General features: G+C 52.5%; 1 protein-coding gene across 2 annotated transcripts; it reads right to left on the reverse strand.

Annotated features, from left to right (window-relative positions):
- Positions 1-348: 348 nt before the first annotated feature.
- Positions 349-19,442, reverse strand: TNFAIP8L1 (TNF alpha induced protein 8 like 1). 2 transcript variants are annotated; one of them, XM_069591445.1, is made up of 2 exons: positions 19,343-19,442; positions 349-2,921 (listed from the first exon to the last, which is right to left on the reverse strand). In XM_069591445.1, exon 2 carries the CDS (start codon positions 2,914-2,916, stop codon positions 2,356-2,358), a length of 561 nt encoding a protein of 186 aa, XP_069447546.1. In that variant the 5' UTR covers positions 2,917-2,921; positions 19,343-19,442; the 3' UTR covers positions 349-2,355. The 2 variants fall into 2 exon arrangements, with proteins under 2 accessions (XP_069447546.1, XP_069447545.1); XM_069591444.1 differs by lacking the exon at positions 19,343-19,442 and adding an exon at positions 18,073-18,165.
- Between the last annotated feature and the right edge of the window lie 429 nt (positions 19,443-19,871).

Below are 19,871 nucleotides of genomic sequence, written 5' to 3' on the forward strand. Positions count from 1 at the left end.
TGCCAAAGCCAAGCTCTGCCACCGCTGCTAGCCTGTCATCAAGCTCAGCAGGAACTCAGCCTGCCAGCAGGCTATGAACCTATGACATTTGTGCGCCATCTGGAGTTATTTTCTTTTTTTATTTTGGCTGTGCTGTGTCTTTGTTGCCATGCTCAAGCTTAAGTTGCCCGTGGCAGGTGGGATCTTAGTTCCTGGACTGCGGATAGAGGCTGTGTCCCCTGCATTGGAAGGCAGATTCTCAACCACTGGACCACCAGGGAAGTCCCCAAACTTGATTTTTAATAGGTAGAAACCCCGGGCAGGTGAGAGAAAGCTATCAGATGCTTTTATTTACATAGCTCTCTTAGGTTCTTTTTAAAATTCTTTTTATTTATTTGGCTGCACCAGGTTTTTGTTGTGGCATGTGGGGATCTAGTTCCCTGACCAGGGACTGAACCCGGGCCCCCTGCATTGGAAGTGTGGAGTCTTAGCCACTGGACCACCAGGGAAGTCCTGGTTCTTTTTTTTTTTTTTTTTCCTAAATTAAATCTCAAGTGTATGAAGAGAGTCAAGACGAAAAGTCCAAAGCCTTGTCACGGCGATGTCCTTCAGCCAGCAGAGCAGAGGGCAAAGGGTTTCATCTGGGGTTTCTCGGTGTAATCAAAATACACGTTTGTTCTTGAATTTGAGGATCTGTCTCTTGGCACACGAAGGGGGAAGTTTGCTTTGGAAGTCAAAGGTAGAGAGGGGAACAGCTGACTGTTGGGTGGAAGCCTTTGGCTTTTTCAGGGCAGCCGAAACCAAACAGAAATGCGGCCCTGGATCTGGGGTCCTAATCTACCAGCCAGCCCAGCAGGCCATGGAGAGGCAAGAGGGAGTGGTGAGGACTGTGGCAGAGCAAAGACGGGCCGCCTCTGCAGCTTCACCAACGGGCAGTGCAGGTGAGTTTTCTAGAGTTTTCAAGATCTATTGATAGATTGGGATGTGCAGTTTCCTTCGTTTCAAGTGCTGGCAACTAATTCCAAATGTCTCAAACACTGAATGAGGCTAAGCAAACCCATCTTCTCACCTAATATGGCCTGCAGCCCTCCTGTTGGCAGCGTTTCCCCTAAACAGACCAGGTTCTACAGAAATGGACACTTCCCCCTCCCCCAGGGTGCTCAAAACAACCCGGCACAGCCAGAGCTGCAGGGGGCTTTGCACTCTTACAACCTATGCCCACTTCCGACCAACAAATCGCAGATGCACCCCCACACCCCCACGTGTCCATCCACACCCCAAGTTAAGCATTGTCCCACCTGCCGGGTATTGCCAAAGCCAAGGTTTGTTGAGCTTTGTCTCTGAGGCCTGTCTTATAAAAACAAGTGTTTATGTGTATTTGTTTTCCAAATATGAAACGATCCTTTAAAAACAGGCATGTGTCTCAGATGGCTTTCCCAATGGACTGCATTGGAGGCACACTCCAACACCTCCCTCCTGGGTGTCAGGGCCACGATGCCAAGCAGACAGAGGGGCATCCTCGCCAGTAGGCCTGAGCCCACCACAGCCCTCACCACAGCTCCCTGGCCTCATTTTCTGAGCTGCGGAGCAAAGTGCCCAGCCTGGGAGGCTGAGACAACGGAAGCTTGTTTGCTCAGCTCAGGAGGCCCGACATCAAGGTGTGGGGCGGGCCAGTGTCCCAGGCTCTCTCCCAGCTTCTGGTGCTGGCTTGCAGCTCTCGGCATTACTTGTCTTGTAGTCACATCCGCCCAGTCTCTGCCTCCACCTTCATATAGCATTCTCCCTCTTGACTCTGTGTGCACATGTCCCCTTCTCAAAAGGACCCCAGTCATGGTGGATTAGGGGCTGCCCAGCTCCAATATGAACGCACTGCAACCAATTACATCAGCAATCACCTGATTTTCAGATCAGGTCACGTTCACAGGTCCCAGGGGTTAGGACTTCCATCTGGGAAATGGGAGGTGGGGTGGGGTGAGACAGTTCACTCTGTAACACCCCCTTTCTCCCGGTTCCCTGTGACCCTCTGCGGGAATGAAAATGCCCAAGTAACACTGAAGTGAGAAGCCCCCAGCTGTCATAGACACCCAGTGATTTGAGGGGTACAGTGGCTTAAGGGGCATTGTTCAGATGGTACCAGAGCAGGCAGGGGTCTCCAGGTGCCTGGGGGAGGCCACAGGCACAGGCAGACTGAGCCGGGCTCCGAGCCCGGTGAGATTGGGCCCGAGGACAGGGGACCCAGGCCTTTGGAGCTGCACAGTCACCCGTGTGTGTGTGTGTTGGGGAAGGGGTGATTGGCCAGAGTCAGACAGGAAGGGGTTAGCTCCTTCCCACTTAGAGCTCCGCCCCCCGAAAGCAACCGCAGCGGGTCGGAGGTCATCATATGCTGTCCTCATCCAGCATCCGGGTGAGGCCATCGCAGATCCGGCGCAGGTGGGAGGGGTAGGGCTCGGCGGGGCCATAGAGCGCCGCCAGGAAGTCGCAGTTGGCCAGGTGGCCGAACACGTGGTTGATGCGGCCGTGGGACTTGGCGGTCAGGTGCGCCCCGGCCGCCTGGTGCAGCAGGTCCCGGCATTCGAGCAGGGCGGCGGCCAGCACGCGCCGGTCGAAGGTGAAGTCCACCTGGTGGAAGCTGACAGCGGTCATGGCCAGGCGGCGCGCCTGCTGCCGCAAGCGCTGCAGCCGCGCCAGCTCCTCGGCGCCCAGCTGCCCAGCGCGCAGCAGGACGCCCAGCTTCACTGCTACCTTGACCAGGTTCTTGACTAGCTTCTGGGCCTCCTTGCGGCTGCGGGTGAATTCCTTGGTGGCGCGATACAGCTCGTCCAGCACCTCGCTACTAGTGTCGTCGATGAAGGCGGACGCCACTGTCCGGGAGGCCATCTTGCTCAGGAGCTTCTTCTGGGCCTGGAGGGCCAGGCTCTTGGTGCTGAAGGTGTCCATCTGTCCTGCGCGGGGAGACACACAGACCTGCTGTCAGCCCGCAGGGCCCAGCTGTGAGGGGCTTTCAGGGGTGGGCGGCTAATGCTGGCAACCTCTGTCTTCCCCATCCGAGAAATGGGCGCTGGCCACCAGCCTATCCCCAGGGGAGCCCATGTGCCCACGCCACAGAGGTACTGGGTGCGCAGAGCTGACTGCGAGACCCTTCCTACCCCCTTCACCAAACACAGTAAGTGCCGCCATCTGAGATGCTGCAAGAGCCCTTAGCAGGGGCTCCCCAGTAGATCAACAGGGCCCAGGAAGGCCCTGGACAAAGGGACAGGTAACAGGATGGGGAGGGAATCCCAGGCAGGAAGATTCAGGAGCTCCAAGGCCTAGGGAAGAGAAATTCAGAGTTGTTGGAGGACCGGATGCAGAAACTTGTGAACAAGTAGCAAAAGCTATTTTTAGGAAAAGCTTATAAAAACAAACAACATTCGCACTGAAGAGATAATGACCCAAGGGACCCTAAGGGACCTAAAGGAATTTGTTTCTTAAAGGAATTAATGTGTAGTGGTGAAATCTGGGCAGAGCCTTCTGTTATGGTTTATTACAGAATATAGATCCCTGTGTTATACCCTAGGACCTGTGGTTTAGCCATTTCTGTAAACAATACTTTGCACCTGCTAATCCCAAACTCCCAACTAATCCCAGACTTGCAACTTTAAGTCTGTTGTCTATATCTTTATTTTTGGCTGTTCTGGGTCTTTGTTGCTGCGTGGGCTTTCTCTAGCTGTAGAAGGTGGGGGCTGCTCTCTAGTTGCGGATCACGGACTTCTCATTGTGGTGGCTTCTCTGTTTTCTGAGCTTGGGCTCTAGGCGCATAGGCTTCAGTAGCTGTGACGGACAGGCTTAGTCGCTCCATGGCATGTGGGATCTTCCAAGATCAGGGATTGAACCTGCGTCTCCTGCATTGGCAGGCAGATTCTTAAACTGCGCCACCAGGGAAGCCCTGTTTTCTATGTCTGTGGGTCTGTTTCTGTTTCATTCGGTTCAGTTCAGTTGCTCACTCATGTCCGATCTTTGCAACCCCATGGACTGCAGCACTGCCAGGCTTCCCTGTCCATCACCAACTCCTGGAGCTTGCTCAGACTCATGTCCATCGAGTTGGTGATGCCATCCAATCATCTCATCCTCTGTCATCCCCTTCTCCTTCTGACTTCGATCTTTCCCAGCATCAGGGTCTTTCCAATGACTCAGTTCTTGCATCAGGTGGCCAAAGTATTGGGGCTTCAGCTTCAGCATCAGTCCTTCCAATGAATATTTAGGACTGGTTTCCTTTAGGATGGACTGGTTGGATCTCCTTGCAATCCAAGGGACTCTCAAGATTCTTCTCCAGCACCACAGTTCAAAGGCATCAATTCTTCAGTGCTCAGCTTTCTTTAGGGTCCAATTCTCACATCCATACATGACAACTGGAAAAACCATAGCTCTAACTAGACGGACCTTTGTTAGGCATAGTAATGTCTCTGCTTTTTAATATGCTGTCTAGATTGGTCATAGCTTTTCTTCCAAGGAGCAAGCATCTTTTAATTTCATGGCTGCAGTCACCATCTGCAGTGATTTTGGAGCCCCAAAATATAAAGTCTGACACTGTTTCCACTGTTTCCCCATCTATTTCCCATGAAGTGATGGGACCGGATGCCATGATCTTAGTTTTCTGAATGTTGAGTGTTAAGCCAGCTTTTTCACTCTCCTCTTTCACTTTCATCAAGAGGCTCTTGAGTTCTTCACTTTCTGCCATTAGGGTAGTGTCATCTGCGTATCTAAGGTTATTGATATTTCTCCCGGCAATCTTGATTACAACTTGTGCTTCATCCAGTCCAGCATTTTGCATGATATACTCTGCATATAAGTTAAATAAGCAGGGTGACAATATACAGCCTTAACGTACTCCTTTCCGGATTTGGAACCCATCTGTTGTTCCATGTCCACTTCTACTTGATGCTTGACCTGCACACAGATTGCTCAGGAGGCAGGTCAGGTGGTCTGGTGTTCCCATCTCCTGAAGAATTTTCCAGAGTTTGTTGTGATCCACACAGTCAAAGGCTTTGGCATAGTCAATCAAGCAGTAGTAGATGTTTTTCTGGAGCTCTCTTGCTTTTTCGATGATCCAGAGGATGTTGGCAATTTGATCTCTGGTTCCTCTGCCTTTTCTAAATCCAGCTTGAACATCTGGAAGTTCACAGTCACATACTGTTGAAGCCTGGCTTGGAGAATTTTGAGCATTATTTTGCTAGCGTGTGAGATGAATGCAATTGCGTGGTAGTTTGAACATTCTTTGGCATTGCCTTTCTTTGGGATTGGAATGAAAACTGATATTTTCTAGTCCTGTGGCCACTGTTGAGTTTTCCAAATTTGCTGGCGTACTGAGTGAAGTACTTTCATAGCATCATCTTTTAGGATTTGAAACAGCTCAACTGGAATTCCATCACCTCTACTAGCTTTGTTTGTAGTGATGCTTCCTAAGGCCCATTTGACTTCGCATTCCAGGATGTCTGGCTCTAGGTGAGTGATCACACCATCGTGGTTATCTGGATCATAAAGATCTTTTTTGTATAGCTCTCCTGTGTATTCTTGCCACCTCTTCTTAATCTTTTGCTTCTGCTAGCTCCATACCATTTCTGTCCTTTTTTGTGCCCATCTTTGCATGAAATGTTCCCTTGGCATCTCTGTTTTGTAGATAAGTCTATTTGTGCCATACTTTAGGTTCCACATGTAAGTGATATTGTATATGGTATTTGTCTTTCTCTGACTTAGTCCTCTTAGTATGAGAATCTCTGGGTGTCCATGTTGCTGCATATGGCATTATTTCATTCTTTTCTGAGAGACAGTCCATTGTATATGCACACCACATCTTTACCCACTCATCTGTTGATGGACCCTTAGGTTGCTCCCATGTCCTGTCTATTGTAAATAGTGCTGCTATGAACATAGAGGTGCATGTATCTTTTCGAGTTATAGTTTTGTCCAGATATGTGCCCAGGAGTGGGATTGCTAGGTCATCTGCCAGCACTATTTTTAGATTTTTGAGGAACCTGCATACTGTTCTCCATAGTGACTGCACCCATTTCCATTTTCACTAATAGTATGGAAGGGTTCCCTTTTCTCCACACCCTGTCCAGCATTTGTTATTGACCTTTAACGATGGCCATTCTAAGAGGATGACAGAGGCTGAGATGGCTGGATGGCACCACTGATGAGTTTGAGTAGGCTCTGGGAGATGGTGATGGACAGGGAGGCCTGGCGTGCTGCAGTCCATGGGGTGACAAAGAATTGGACAGGACAGAGCAACTGAACTGATTCTAAGAGGTGTGGGGTGATACCTCATTGTAGTTTTGATTTGCATTTCTCTTCTATCAGCGATGTTGAGTGTCTTTTCTTGTGCCTATTGGCCATCTGTATGTCTTTGAAGAAAGGTCTATTTAGGTCTGTCCATTTTCTGATTGGGATGTTTGTTTTTTCTGTTACTGAGTTGTATGAACTGATTATATATTTTGGATATTAATGAGTAGGGCCTTCTGAATCCCACTATATGTGGGCCCTGGCACTGTAGCCTTGCTGTGAGCTGAGAAGGGCTCAGGATGAGTGAGTACAGGGGGTCCTGGCTTCATTGCACAGCTCCATGAGACAGGGTCCCAGCCCCAGCCTCAGGTTGTTCAGGGTGGAGGAAGAGCGCAGTTAGCAACCCCCCATCTCCCCAACCCCGTGAGTTTACAGCAGACATCCCTGAGGCCTTAGTCAGGCCCTGGATGAGTCAGGGGGCAGCAGATGGCTGGGGGTTCCCCAGGGCCATTTGTGGGGTTTTTGGAAGCACAGCGTTCTGATGACTCCTTCGATACAGAAACACTGACATGCATCAGCTTCCGCCCAGGAAAGGACCAGGAAGGTGCCCGAGGTGAGTGGCAGCTGGTGCACTTGGAACAGCAGCCACGCCTCCGACTGCAGAAGCCTGGACCTCTGCCTGTCCCTTGTGTCCTGCCTGCCATGGCCGTCTTCCAGATCTCCCAGGCTCTGAAGCCTCCCCCTCAGCACCAGAATTCTTCCTAAACTGAACATCTGGGCATAGTCCTTTCCTTCTAAGAACCAGCTGGAAGCTCCTCATGGCTCTTGAGACCAAGCCCCACACTCCATTTGGGTCCCTGCCTCTTCCCTGGTGAACTATACATTCCTCAATACCTTAGCCCTCAAACCCCTGCCTCTTCCTTGGTGGACTCATATATATGCCCCAAAGCCCTGGCCCCCAAGCCCCTGCCTCTTTCCCTGGCAGCTTCATCCCTCAGCTCAGCCTGGACACCACCTCTAGGAAGCCATCCCTGAACAGCCAAACTGACAGCGAGGCCCCTCCTATGGGTCACCCAGCACCCCAGGCATCCCCCATCCCTGCTGCACACCCTGGCTTTGCTGCCTTAGTGGTCTGCCTCACCACAGGTCCCAGGGGAGGTAATGGCTTGATTCCCTATCCACTGTTTCTGGAGACTCCAGAAACATCTGCCCAATGAATGAGGTAGCCTGAGACCCGCCCCCAGTCCTCCCCCGCTGCTGCCCCAGGCTCTGGTCAGAATCCACCCCCACCCCAGCTGCAGGCCAGCCAGACCAGGAATGCCATGTGGGTGCCCACTCAGCCACAGGAGCCCCCACAAAGCCCCTCTTTGTGTGAGCTCAGACGACGGGAGGAGTCCCAACCCTCGGCCGCCCTCTTGCTGCCCACAGAGGTCAGGACAGGCCTGGTGATGAATGACCTGGGCCTCCCTCCCCCTACACCAGTCCCAGACCCTGTCACAGGCTGGGGCTAGAGTGGGGTGCGAGTGACTCGGCATCACATGGCTGGCCCTGAGCAGTGGCCGGTGCCTGTTTCACACCTTCTGCCTGGTATTGCACTGAGCTGGTTGCCCTTGCAGAGGAAACCAGGCTCAGAGAGGCTTAGCCATTTCCCCAAGGCCACACAGCAACACAGGGACCGCCTGCCCCACCCTCTCTGCACCGCAGCTACCTCTGCCTTCCCTAGTCAATGACTGGGAGTCACCCTCAGTCTTGGGGGGCTGGGAGATATCCCCTGTGGGAAAACCAGCCCTGATATCTGGGGCCTGCTCCTGGCTCTGACCACGTGGCCAAGCAACGTAACTGCCCTATGCCTCAGTTTCCTCTGTAAAATGAAAGATGGTGACTGTCAGGATGGAGAACTGACTCCATCCCAGGGCAGAAACTTGTGGCCAACCTGAGAGCCCCCCTAGGCTGTGAGCTTTCCCTGGGCAAGAGGCTGGACCACTGTCCCAACTTCTGACCTTCAAGCTCTGCATCCTCTAGCTCTCTGAACAGACCTATTTCTCCGCTATGTTCTCAGCAAGGATGCCTTCTCACCAATTTCTCTAGAACATTCTATTCTTTTTCTTTTTGATCACACTAGGTGGCATATGGGATCCTAGTTCCCCACCCTGGGATCAAATCCATACCCCCTGCATTGCAAGCACAGAGTCTTAACCACTGGACCACCGGGGAAGTCCCTAGGGCATTCTATTCTGTTCCCTCTATGGGGACCCTTCCTGCTCTCATCACCTGTAAACTCCTGCTCCCCATTCAAGTCTCAGAGTTATGATCACCTCCTCCCATAAGACTTGCAGATGTCCCAGGCTGTGCCAGGTGCCCCGTTGGCTCCCATGGTTCCCTGGGCATCCGTCCTCCATTGCAGCCCTGAGCATTTGGTTTCAGCGCCCATCACACCAGGCCCTGATGGCGTAGGCAGGGGCTGTATGTTTCTCGCTCTGGTGGCCAGCCTGGGGCCTGGTACCCAGCAGGCACCAAGTAAGTGTTTGTTGAATGAATAAGGGGAGGGATGTCTGCAGACATTGGAACCCAGAGGGAACTCCCAGCACCCTGGGTCCCCCAGTTTACAAATGGACAAACTGAGTCTCAGAGGAGAAGGCCTTTCCCTGGATCCCAAGAACCCTGGTGCTCAGGTCTTTCTGCCCTATTCTGTTACTGTGTGACCCCAGCCAGGGCTCTGCCCCTCTCTGGGCCTTAACCTTCCTGTCTGCAAGTCCTGAGCTTATGCGTGTTGGTTCAGAGGGGAGGCTGGTCCTATTTACTGGCTTCGTCCCACCCCCACCCTGCCAGGCATAGGAGGAAGAGGGGTGGGGGGTGGAGTGGGAGACTCCACACTCTTAGCCCCTCCGGCACCTGGACCAGCCCAGCTGCATGGCAGCACCCCTCCCCCCCGCCACTTCTCCTCCATCCATTGTTCTATCAGAAACACCGCCCCCTCTAAGCAGCCAGACAGGGAGATGACTGCTGTCCCGGGGGAGCACTCTGGGGACCAAAATAGACCCCAGCCTTCCTTCCTGCCAGCTGTGCTCATCCAGGTCCAAGGGCAGGCCAGCCAGGAGGGGCCTGGTGGGGGCAGGGCCTTCCCAAGGACTGCCCAGCGGACCCAAAGCCAGATCACCCCACTATCATCACAAGCCAGAAATGCCCCATGAAGCTTCCAGGGCTCGACTGGAATGTTCATTCAGGTCCTCAGTGAGTGTTTATAGAGCACCAGCTGTGTCCCAGGGCTGGGGATATGGGTACTAAGTCGCTTCAGTCATGTCTGACTCTTTGTGACCCCGTGGACTATAACCCTCCAGGCTTCTCTGTCCGTGGGATTTCACAGGCAAGAATACTGGAATGGGTTGCCATTTCCTCCTTTAGGGGATCTTCCTGACCCAGGGATCGAACCTGGTTCTCCTGCTTGTCAGGCAGATTCTATAGCTGGACCAGAAGAGATTGGGTCCCTGCCTCCCCAGGGGTCCTGGCCTGCTAGATCCCATGCCACCTCCTTGTTCCAAAATAATTTGGGTGCCCTCACTTCCCTGAAACAGAGTCCACAAGCAGCACTGTCCACCCACCAGTATAAAAATAAAGCTAATAGGTGTTGAGAACAGTGAGCAGGATTGTATAGGCGAACTCTGGAATATTTTAAAAAAAAAAAAATTTTTTTTTTTTGGCCATGCCACACAGGATGCAGGATCTTAGTTCCCCAAACAGGGATAGAACCTGTGCCCCCAGCAATTGGAGTTGGGAATCTTAGCCACTGAACCACCAGGGAAGTCCCGGGAGTGTTTCAGGTTCTGTGCCTTGATCTGGGTCTACACGAATGTAAAAAGTCATTAAGCTGGGTGGTTGCAAAGCAATGTGAGTACACTAAAACCCAGCGAATTGTAAACTTTCAAGGAGTGAATTGTATGGTGTATGAATGATCTCGATTAAAAAAAAAAATAACATTTCTCCAAAGAAGGTATATAAATGGCCAATAAGCAGGTGAAAAGATGCTTAACATCACTGGCTAGGAGGAAAATGGAAGTCGAGTTCATAATAATATAATACCTCACCCAAAGAACGGCTACTGCCAGAAATACAGACAATAAACAGGGCTGACGAGGCTGGGACAAACAGAAGATGGTGCAGCTACCATAGAAACAGTTTTCTGGCAGGTCCTCGAACACACACAGTTACCACACGACCCAGCAGTTCCGCTCCTAAGCATCAACGGCCCCCCAAGAAATGAAAATACATGTTCACATAAAAACATACACACACGTGGGCATAGAGAGCAGCACATTTGTACTAGCCAAAACACGGAAACAACACAGACACCCACCCACATATAGATGCACAAACAAATGTGGTCCCTCCACACGCGGGAGCATCCCTCAGCCCTGAAAAGGGGTGAAGCCATGACACGCGCTACCACGCGGATGGACCCTGAGGACACGGTGCTCAGTGAGAGACGCAGACGCAGAAGGACGCACAGGGTGTGATTCCACTGGCGGGAAACGTGCAGAGCAGGCCGATCCACTGGCAGACAGAGTGGGCTCCTGGTGGTCAGGGGCTGGGGAGCGCAGAATGGAGAGAGGTTGCTGATGGAGACAGGATGTCTTTGGGGGTGGAAGAATGTTTTGGAATGTGAACACAGTGAATTTTACAATATGTGAACTATACATCATCAAGCTGAACACGCACTGCACCTGTATCCAAGGGACATATTTTATACCTTTGTGCCCCTTACTATATATTTGTTGTTGTTTAGTCACTAAGTCGTGTCTGACTCTTTGTGACACCCTGGACTGTAACCCGCCAGGTGTCTCTGTCCATGGGATTTCCCAAGCAAGAATACTGGAGTGGATTGCCATTTCCTTCTCCAGGGGATCTTCCCAACCCAGGAATCAAACCGGCATCTCCTGCATTGACAGGCGGATTCTTTACCGCTGAGCCACCAGGGAAGCCTATAATGCCTCACTTTTAAAATGTTCAGTAGGATTTTCCTGATGTCTCAGTGGTAAAGAATCTGCTTGCCAACGCAGGAGAAATGGGTTCGATCCCTGATCTGGGAGCAGCTAAGCCCGTGTGCCACAACTACTGAGCCTGTGCTCTATGGCCTGGGAGCTGCACAAGCCCCAGCTTCTGAAGCCCATGTGCCCTAGGGCTCGTGCTCTGCAACAAGAGAAGCCGCCACAATGAGAAGCCTGCCTACCTCAACCAGAGAGTAGCCCCTGCTTGCCCCAACTAGAGAAGGCCCACACAGCAACAAAGGCCCGACACAACCAAAAATAATAAATAATTTTTTTTAATGTTAAATAAATTGGGACTTCCCTGGTGGTCCAGTGGTTAAGACTCTGTGCTTCTAATCCTGGAGGTGTGGGTTCAGTCTCTAGCTGGAGAACTACAAGATCCCACATGTCTCATGGCCAAAAAATACCCCGAAACATAAAATAGAACCAATACTGTAACAAAATTCCAACAAAGATTTTAAGGGCTTCCCCTGGTGGCTCAGTAATAATAAATCTGCCTGCCAATGCAGGAGACACAGGTTTGATCCCTGATGTGGGAATACCCCACATGCCACGAAGCAACTAAGCCCGTGAGCCACGACCGTTGAGCCTGTGCTCTGGAGCCCAGGAACCGCAACTACTGAAGCCCGAGCGCCCTAGACAACAGGGGAAGTCACTACAATGAGAAGCCCGAGCACTAGAGCAACTAGGGAAAAGCCAGGCAGCAACAAAGACCCAGCACAGCCAAAAATAAATAAAATTATAAAATGGTCCACATAAGAAAACAAAAATCTTCAAAACAGAAAACCTCAGGCCCACTGCACTCAATGACGGAGTGAATCTGTCAGAGGTTTGCCCCTTAATGAAGCATCGCAGTCAACATATAGATGCAAATTTCTATCAAAAAAAGAACTCCAAAGGTACCATCTGTTTGTAGGATATATCGCAGGTTAACCTTAAAAATGCATTCCAGTATACATCAGGTGCAGACCAATACTGTTTGACTCCACTTATACCCAGAATAGTCAAATTCATAGAAAGTGCATTAGTAGATGCCAGGACGTGAGGAAGTTGTGAGCTGAGGGGCTGCCCTGAGCATGGCTGGATGCCTAGTGTCCCTGGTCCCTGCCCCTGAAATGCAAGCAGCACATCCTGTTATTATCACAAGTTGGGGGAAAAGCCCTCCGAATTTCCAAAACAGCCACCTAAGAGGGGTCACCCCTGCTGGAAGGAGGAGACAGCAGGAACCAATGAACGTGGAATAAACAGGGTAATTTCAGAGACAGATACGGCCTGGGGAGGGGGCAGTGACAGCCAGGGATGGCAGGTGACCTAGGCCAGCGGTCAGGAAGTTTTCCTGGAGGAGGAGCTCTTGCAGCTGGGACTGGAAGGGCGGGGTCTGAGGAAAGGTGAGCCAGGCAGAGGGAGCCAGCAGTGCAAAGGCCCTGGGGCAGGGCAGTGCAGAGAGGAGATGGAAGGCTCGTTCCCAGCCTCCTAGGAGCCCACTGTCCAAGTCCTCCCACAGCTCTGAGGTCTCCCCACCAAGACCCCAGCCCAGCCCCAGCCCCCGAGGGCAGGTTTCCCATCTGTGAAATGAGTGTCCAGTCGCTGAGTCCCTGACTCTGTCAACTCCTGTACACCATGTTCTTCTCAGAACCCTGGCCTTCCATCCCTACTTCAGACTTTTGCCCTCTGCCAACCCTACGTGGTCTCCTTGGCTCTGACCTTTGTCCTTGCCCCCATTGTGGACACTCCAGCTCCGAAACTGACCAGACATTGACCTGGAGCCTCAGCTGCTCTAGACATGAGAGCGCCCTTTCCTCGCCCAGGCAGAGGCGGGGAGGCAGGACTCTGCGAGCCCTCCCAGAGGGGAAGGGCACCTGGCCCCTTTCAGCCCCCAAACCCTGGAAGAGGGCCGACCCCTGCCCCACCCCACCAGTGACCTTCCCAGTTCACCTCCTCTCTCACTGTCCCTGCAACATGCTGGGCACAGTCCAGCCTTGGGGTCTCCACCAGGTGGGGAGACTCTCCCCGTGGCCCTCCATCCAACCAGACTGAGCACGCTGGAGGTGGCCTCTCCACGCACACATTCCCAGTGCTGGACGCTGGGCATGGGGATGATGGGGATTCCACCCCGACTCCCAGGGGCCCACTCTGCTCCCCGGGTGCACTGGGAATGCTACATCTCATCCCATTCACCACCTGCTGGAAAGTTCTTAGCCACCAGCTCTCCGGGGTGGGGGGCAGAGGCGGGGTTGGTGGGGGGATGGGGGGATGTAAGCATGTATGTACATATGTATGTTTTCCATAAACTTTCCTGACATAAAGGATGTGCACCATGCAACTTAAAAAAATAGCAAACCTCACTGTAAATTTCACGCAGCCAGTTGATGCTCGATAAATGTTCTCAGTGAGTTTTGCCTACCTGGTGGTGGTGGTGGTGTTAAGTCGCTAAGTCGTGTCTGTTTTGTGGCTCCATGGACTACAGCCCACCAGGCTCCTCTGTCCATGGGATTTCCCGGGCAAGAATACTGGAGTGAGTTGCCTTTTCCTCCTCCAGGGGCTCTTCCTGACCCAGGGATCAAACCCATGTCTTCTGCATTGGCAGACGGGTTCTTTACCACTGAGCCACAAGGGAAGCCCAGTTGTAAAACGGGTACCAGTAGCCAATCTATGGTTGCTATGGATAAATGAAAGCAGTTCTGACATGGATGTCGCTGGATCTTCTCTTTCATATGAACAGAGAAAACTTGGACTTCACTTACTCACTTGTCGGCCAAGTAAGCAACTTTTTTACAGAATCCAACAGTGGTTTTCCAATAGTAAGGGAATACCCCCTCAAGGTTTTTTGTGCTATTTGAAAGTAAGCAACTAGAGACACACCATCCTTTAAAATTTAATTTTCATTATTGACATTACCTGGAATTATACCAGGGGTGGCAAACTCTGGCCAGCTGCCTGTTTTTGTAAAGTTTTATTGGCACTCAGCCATGCCCATTTGTGTACATATTAAAGCACAGCCTTGAACAGAGGCAACAGAGGCTGTACGGCTTGCAAAGCCAAAAATATTTACTATCTGGCCCTTTATAGAAAAAGGCTGGCCAACCTCTGGATTAGATGAAGACTGAACAATACATCAAACCCTGACTTGTAGCATCTGCCAATATCCATGGTGTAAATTCTTTTGCCATGGCCAGTTTCAAGCTTCCAACTTGACCACGGAGCTGGAACAAACTGCCCACCATTTCCACAGAACAGAAATAACCTCGAGAGCACAGAGGTCATTGCACAATGCAGTAAAATAATTAGAAAGGATATATTTTGTCTTTTTTTGGCTGCACTGCCTGGCATGCGGGATCTTAGTTTCCAGACCAGAGATGGAACATGTGCCCCCTTCATTGGAAGGCCAGAGTCTTAAGTGCTGGACCACCAAGGAAGTCCTGAAAGTTAGGATTTTTGACCATTTATGACCTTTGCTTTTGTATAAGTTATTTTGAAGTATTTAAGTCACATACCATAAAATCCACGCTTTTAAAGTGTATAATTCAGTGGGTTTTATATGTTCAGTGACCTGGGTAACCATCACCACTATTTAATTCTGAAACATTCTCATCCCTCCAGAAAGAAACCCCAGCCCTTGAACTTCCCTGGTTGTCCAGTGGCTAAGATTCCAAGAATGGGACCCAGGTTTGATCTGTGCTCAGGGAACTGGATCCCACACGCATGGCATATAAGAGTTTGTAAGCCATAGCAAAGTTCAAAGATCCCAGTGCCACCCAGTAAATAAAACACATCTATATCTATATATCTCACTATTCTTTTCGGGGGAATGAATGATGGGTCTGCATTGTTGCACCTGGGCTTTCTTAGTTGCCCCAAGTGGGGCCTACTCTGTGGCAGGGTGTGGGTTTCTCATTGCAGTGGCTTCTCTTGCTGGTGCACATCGGCTCTAGGGGCTTGGGCTTCAGTAGTTGCAGCACGTGGGCTCAGTATTCGCAGTTCACAGGCCCTAGAGAGCAGGCTCAGTAGCTGTGGTGCACGGCTTTAGCTGCCCTGAGGCATATGGATCATCCTGGACCAGAGATCAAACCAGTGTCCTCTGCATTGCAAGGCAGATTCTTAACCACTGGACCACCAGGGAAGTCCCTTTTTTTTTTTTTTTAATAAAGAAATACCATCCCCACAAGCAGTCACTCCCCATCCCTTCCCCCAGGCCCTGGCAACCACTAATTTACTTTCCATCTCCATGGATTTGCCTATTTTTTCATATAAGTGGAATCACACATTCTGTGTCTGGCTTCTTTCACTGAGCATCCCATTTTCAAGGTTTATCTGCATTGTAACGAGTGTCAGGCCTTCAATCCATTTTATGGCTGGATAGTATTCTGTAGCCCTGTGGGTGTTTTTCTTCTTTTTGGCAGTGCCATGCAGCCTGTGCGATTAATTTATCCACCAGGGATGGAACCTGGGTCTCCTGCAGTGAAAGCTGGGAGTCCTAACCACTGGACTGCCAGGGAATTCCCATCCATACCTTTGTTTTAAACATAATGTATTTGACTGTAAGTTCACAGCCTGTCATTTTTTTTTAATTTATTTTTTCTTCCAGTTTTATTGATAGTCTGTCATTTTTAATATCGGGGATATTAACAACTGGGTGGCAAAATTCCCAACAATACAGCAAGTGACTCTGATGACTGGGGTGAGGCCGGCTCTGGCATGCCACTGGTCCACGGAGCAGCCTGCCCTCCACATGAATTCTTCATGTCCCAACAAAGGGCATCAATAATTGATGGGCCCACTCAGCGGGGCCAGGGCTACCGCCCCACCTCTCTCCCTCATCCCCAGCTACAGGGGCCCAGGGCAGCCTGGGCTGGGAGTGGGGGCTCCCGGTCTCCACCCTCCATGGTAAATGCCCCCACCGTCCCTGTTCCCATTCCATACCCTCCGCCAACACCAGAGCACCTGCTGTTTCCAGCCAACACCAGGGTACCTGCTGCTTCCAGCCCTTTATCAACCATTATTCAGACCTCAAATTGGGGCCCATTTGGAAATGTAGAAAGCGGGGCTAGGGGCTACCTGTTTGTCGAGGTGGGGGTTGGGGAGGGGATACCAGTGGTTCTCAAACCGTGTTTCCCAGAGCCTTCGGGGGCCAACCCAAGGATGGGCAGGGTCTGCCTGCCTGCCAGGCTGCGGCAAAAACTGAGACACTTTCCGCAGTGGTCAGATCTCCACTGAAGAAAGAGCAGGGATTGGGCGAGGGACGGGGGTTGGGGGTAAAGAACGGATGGGCAAAAATGAATGTTGGGAGGCCGAAGCCCACCCCACTGCAGAGGACAGGAGAGACTGGGACTCAGGCTGATTTCTAACAGCAGGTGGCAGAGGTTCGAGGGTCACCTGGCAGGACTGCGGACACAGCCCTTTAGAGTCCGGCTCCACCCACTTCTCACCTCTCCGCAGCCTCCATCCTGTCTCTGGTCCCCGTCCCGGGTCCGGGGGGGGGTCCTCTCCGAAGAAGCCGCCAGAGGGCGCCGGTGAACACCCGACTCCCCTCTGCACACAGCCCTTCAGGGCTCTCACCTCCCTAAAGTCCTCCCGCGGCCCACAAGGCCATGCACGACCTACTGCGTCCCCTCCCTGCCCTCCCCTCCTTCCTCTCTCCCCCTTACTCACTTTGCTCCTGACATACAGGCCTCCTGGTTGTTCCACTAGCATATGGAGCCTGGTGCTGCCCCAGGGCCTTTGCATGGGTTGTGCCCTCTGCCTGGATTGCCCCTCCTCTCTGCATGGCTATTTCTTTCTTGCCATTGAGCTTCAATTCAAATGTCACTTTCTCAGGAGTCCCTCCCAAGTTCCCCATCTCAACAAACTTCCCCATCCATCTGTCTCTCCAGTCCTTCATGCAATTACAGTTAAGCCCAATGACTTTCTCTGGATGAATGTCTGTGAGCTGAATCCAGGTGGGAGGGAGGGGCGCACCACATGGACCTGGGTCGTTGCTGGGCCCTAGGCACCCTGCACCAGGCTTGGCTCACAGTAGGCACCCAGAACCAGTTTGTTGAATGAATAGATGGCCTTTCAGTGCCAGAAAGGAATTCAGAGATGTTGTCCAAGGGCCCCAGTATCCAGCCAGGAAAACTGAGGCAAAGAGAAAGACAGATATCCTAAGGTCACATAGAAGCAAAACACAAACCCTTCTGGAAGGGTCTCTTCCAGGTGGACACCGCCCGTTTGGACAGAAGGGAAAAGTGAGGCCAGGAGGATGGAGCCTTGGAAGATCCCAGGACTTGGCCAGAGGTGCCTCCTGAATGCCTCACGTGGTGAGATTCTGGAGGAAGTCGTCTGATGGAGGGGTATACATGGCGGATTCTGGGGTGAAAGCCTGAGTTCTCTGTAAGGCCAAGTCCTGCCTGTCTCTAGGTCATCTCAGTCTGTAACACCTGGGGCTGAACCTGCACAAGCATGAGTCGTTTCTTCAGCACCTGCCTCTGGAGCTATTTCCATGACAATAGCAGGAGTTATGTCCTAGGCACCCTATTGTGGCCCCATTTGACAGACAGGGACATTGAGGCCTTCTGAATCCATCACATGAGATCACCAAGCAACCAAAAGGCCCCTCCCCTCCCCAGGCCTCAGGTGAGGAAACTGAGGGTCAGGCAGCCCCTGACCTGCCCAAGGCCACACAGCAGAAGGGGATACCACAGGGCCTCCAATCTGTACCTGCCTGGTTGGTCTTTTAACTTAGGGACCCCCACCCTCCATCAGAGTGGGGTTCGAGTCCCCAATTTGCCTCCCCTCAAGAGATCTGGGCACTCACCCACCACTGGCGTTCCAGGCCACCGGGCCTGCCAAGTGGGAGAAGCTCAGACCAGGTGTTCCTGTGGCTGGGACGACAATTCTTTGTTCTGGTTTCCATAGGTACAGCGTCCCTGGGTCGGCTCCTCCTCCGCCCCTCCCAGCCACCCAGCTGCCCAGCCCTGACCCCGCCGGCCCTTGGCCCAGCCCATCTAGGCAACTTGTTATGTTTTAAAGTTGGCTCCTGGGCACCTGGCATTCAGGTAGAGGGAACAGCTCCTGCAAAGGCCCTGAGGCAGGAGGGTGCCTGGTGCGTTGGTGGAGTGTGGCGGCTGTGTGGCTGGAGCAGAGTGAGTGAGGGGGGTGGGAAGGAGGAGGTGAGGACCAGGGGAGAGACACGCAGGGCCCATGTTCCTGCATTTAATCCTGCAAGCTGCCCTCACTCCTGGGGGAGTTATTATGTCCCTCAGACAGGAAACTGAAGCTGGGAGAATGGAATCAACTTGTTCAAGGTACTGGTGGTGAGTGGCAGAGCAGGAACTCCGGTTTGTCTGATTCCAAAATCTGAGCTCCCCAACCACTGAGCTGAACTGCCCTCACCCTGCTATGCTACCGACCCAACCCCAAACCCAGGATGTTCACCTCCCCCAGCTGGGCTGAGACTTGCTCAGGAAGTAACCTCAGAGGCCTGTTTACAGATGGGGCTGCCCCTCCTCCAGCTGAGCCCCCCCAGGATAAAGCACACAGATCTGGGTCAGGTCAACTGCCAATTACCTCAGTGACGAAGCCCCAATTCACAGCTGACAAAACTGAGACCAAGGCTTCAGGCTATTGGGGAACTCCCAGGTGGCCAGTCTGGGTGGGCCTGGCTCTGGACTCCCTCAGCTGCCTGGATCAGCCAGAAGTCACACACATCCTCACCTCCACGTCTTTGGCCTGGCTGCCCACACCTGGAATGCCCTCCTGGCTCTGGAGTCTGGCCCTGGGACCTGGCGCCCTGTACTGTGAAACGGGCAGAGTCCATCAGAGTCCTTGTTGTTGGGTGTGCTCTGGTCTCAGAGCACTACCCATGTGCCGGGGGTGGGGGGAAGGCAGATCAGATCCAGTCTGCCTCCCCTGACCCACACAGCAAGAGAGACAGGGAAAGGGAGAAACAGAGAGGGAGATGGAAACTGAGGTAGGAATACTGATCGAAGGGGGGTTGTCGGGGCAGAGGGAGCGAGAGAAACAGAGAGATCAAGTGGCCCCCGAGATATGCTGAGATGCGGGGCGGCCCAGCACCGCTCGCTTACCTGTTCTCTGGGATTCAGTCGTTGGTTCGACCGTCGAGGTTCTGTCCGGCCGCCTCCGAGAGGCCGTTGCTGTGGCTGCGAGACTCGTGCCTGAGGACTGGGACCCGGCGGGGCGGGGCGGGAAGCTCGGTCCCGCCCTCCAATTGCCCCGCCCTCCTGTGCGGCCCCGCCCCGCCCCCGCCCGCCCGAAAAGGACCGCAGTGGGGCTGGCGGAGGTGGGGGCGAGGGAGGACATAGGCTCAGCCAATGGCAGCACGGGCGGTGTACGAAGAGTCCAATGAGAGAAGATCGCAGCGCGGGAGGGGTGGGGCCTGGGGCGGGGCTAGGTGGCTCGGGGGATTCCTCCGGAATCACGAAAGGGGCCGGATGCCAGCGGAGAGGCCAACACCGGACCAGTCCAAGAAAGGAGAGGAAGGAGACTTAAGAGTCAAAAACAGAGATATGAGGGCCATGGAGACAAAGAGAGCCAAAAAGAAAAACAGAACAACTCTGTGGCTTTGGGACTGCCCCTTTCTCCCACTGGGACTCC

The sequence above is a fragment of the Ovis canadensis genome, chromosome 5 (genome assembly GCF_042477335.2).
Source record: "Ovis canadensis isolate MfBH-ARS-UI-01 breed Bighorn chromosome 5, ARS-UI_OviCan_v2, whole genome shotgun sequence".
Lineage (NCBI taxonomy): Eukaryota > Metazoa > Chordata > Mammalia > Artiodactyla > Bovidae > Ovis > Ovis canadensis.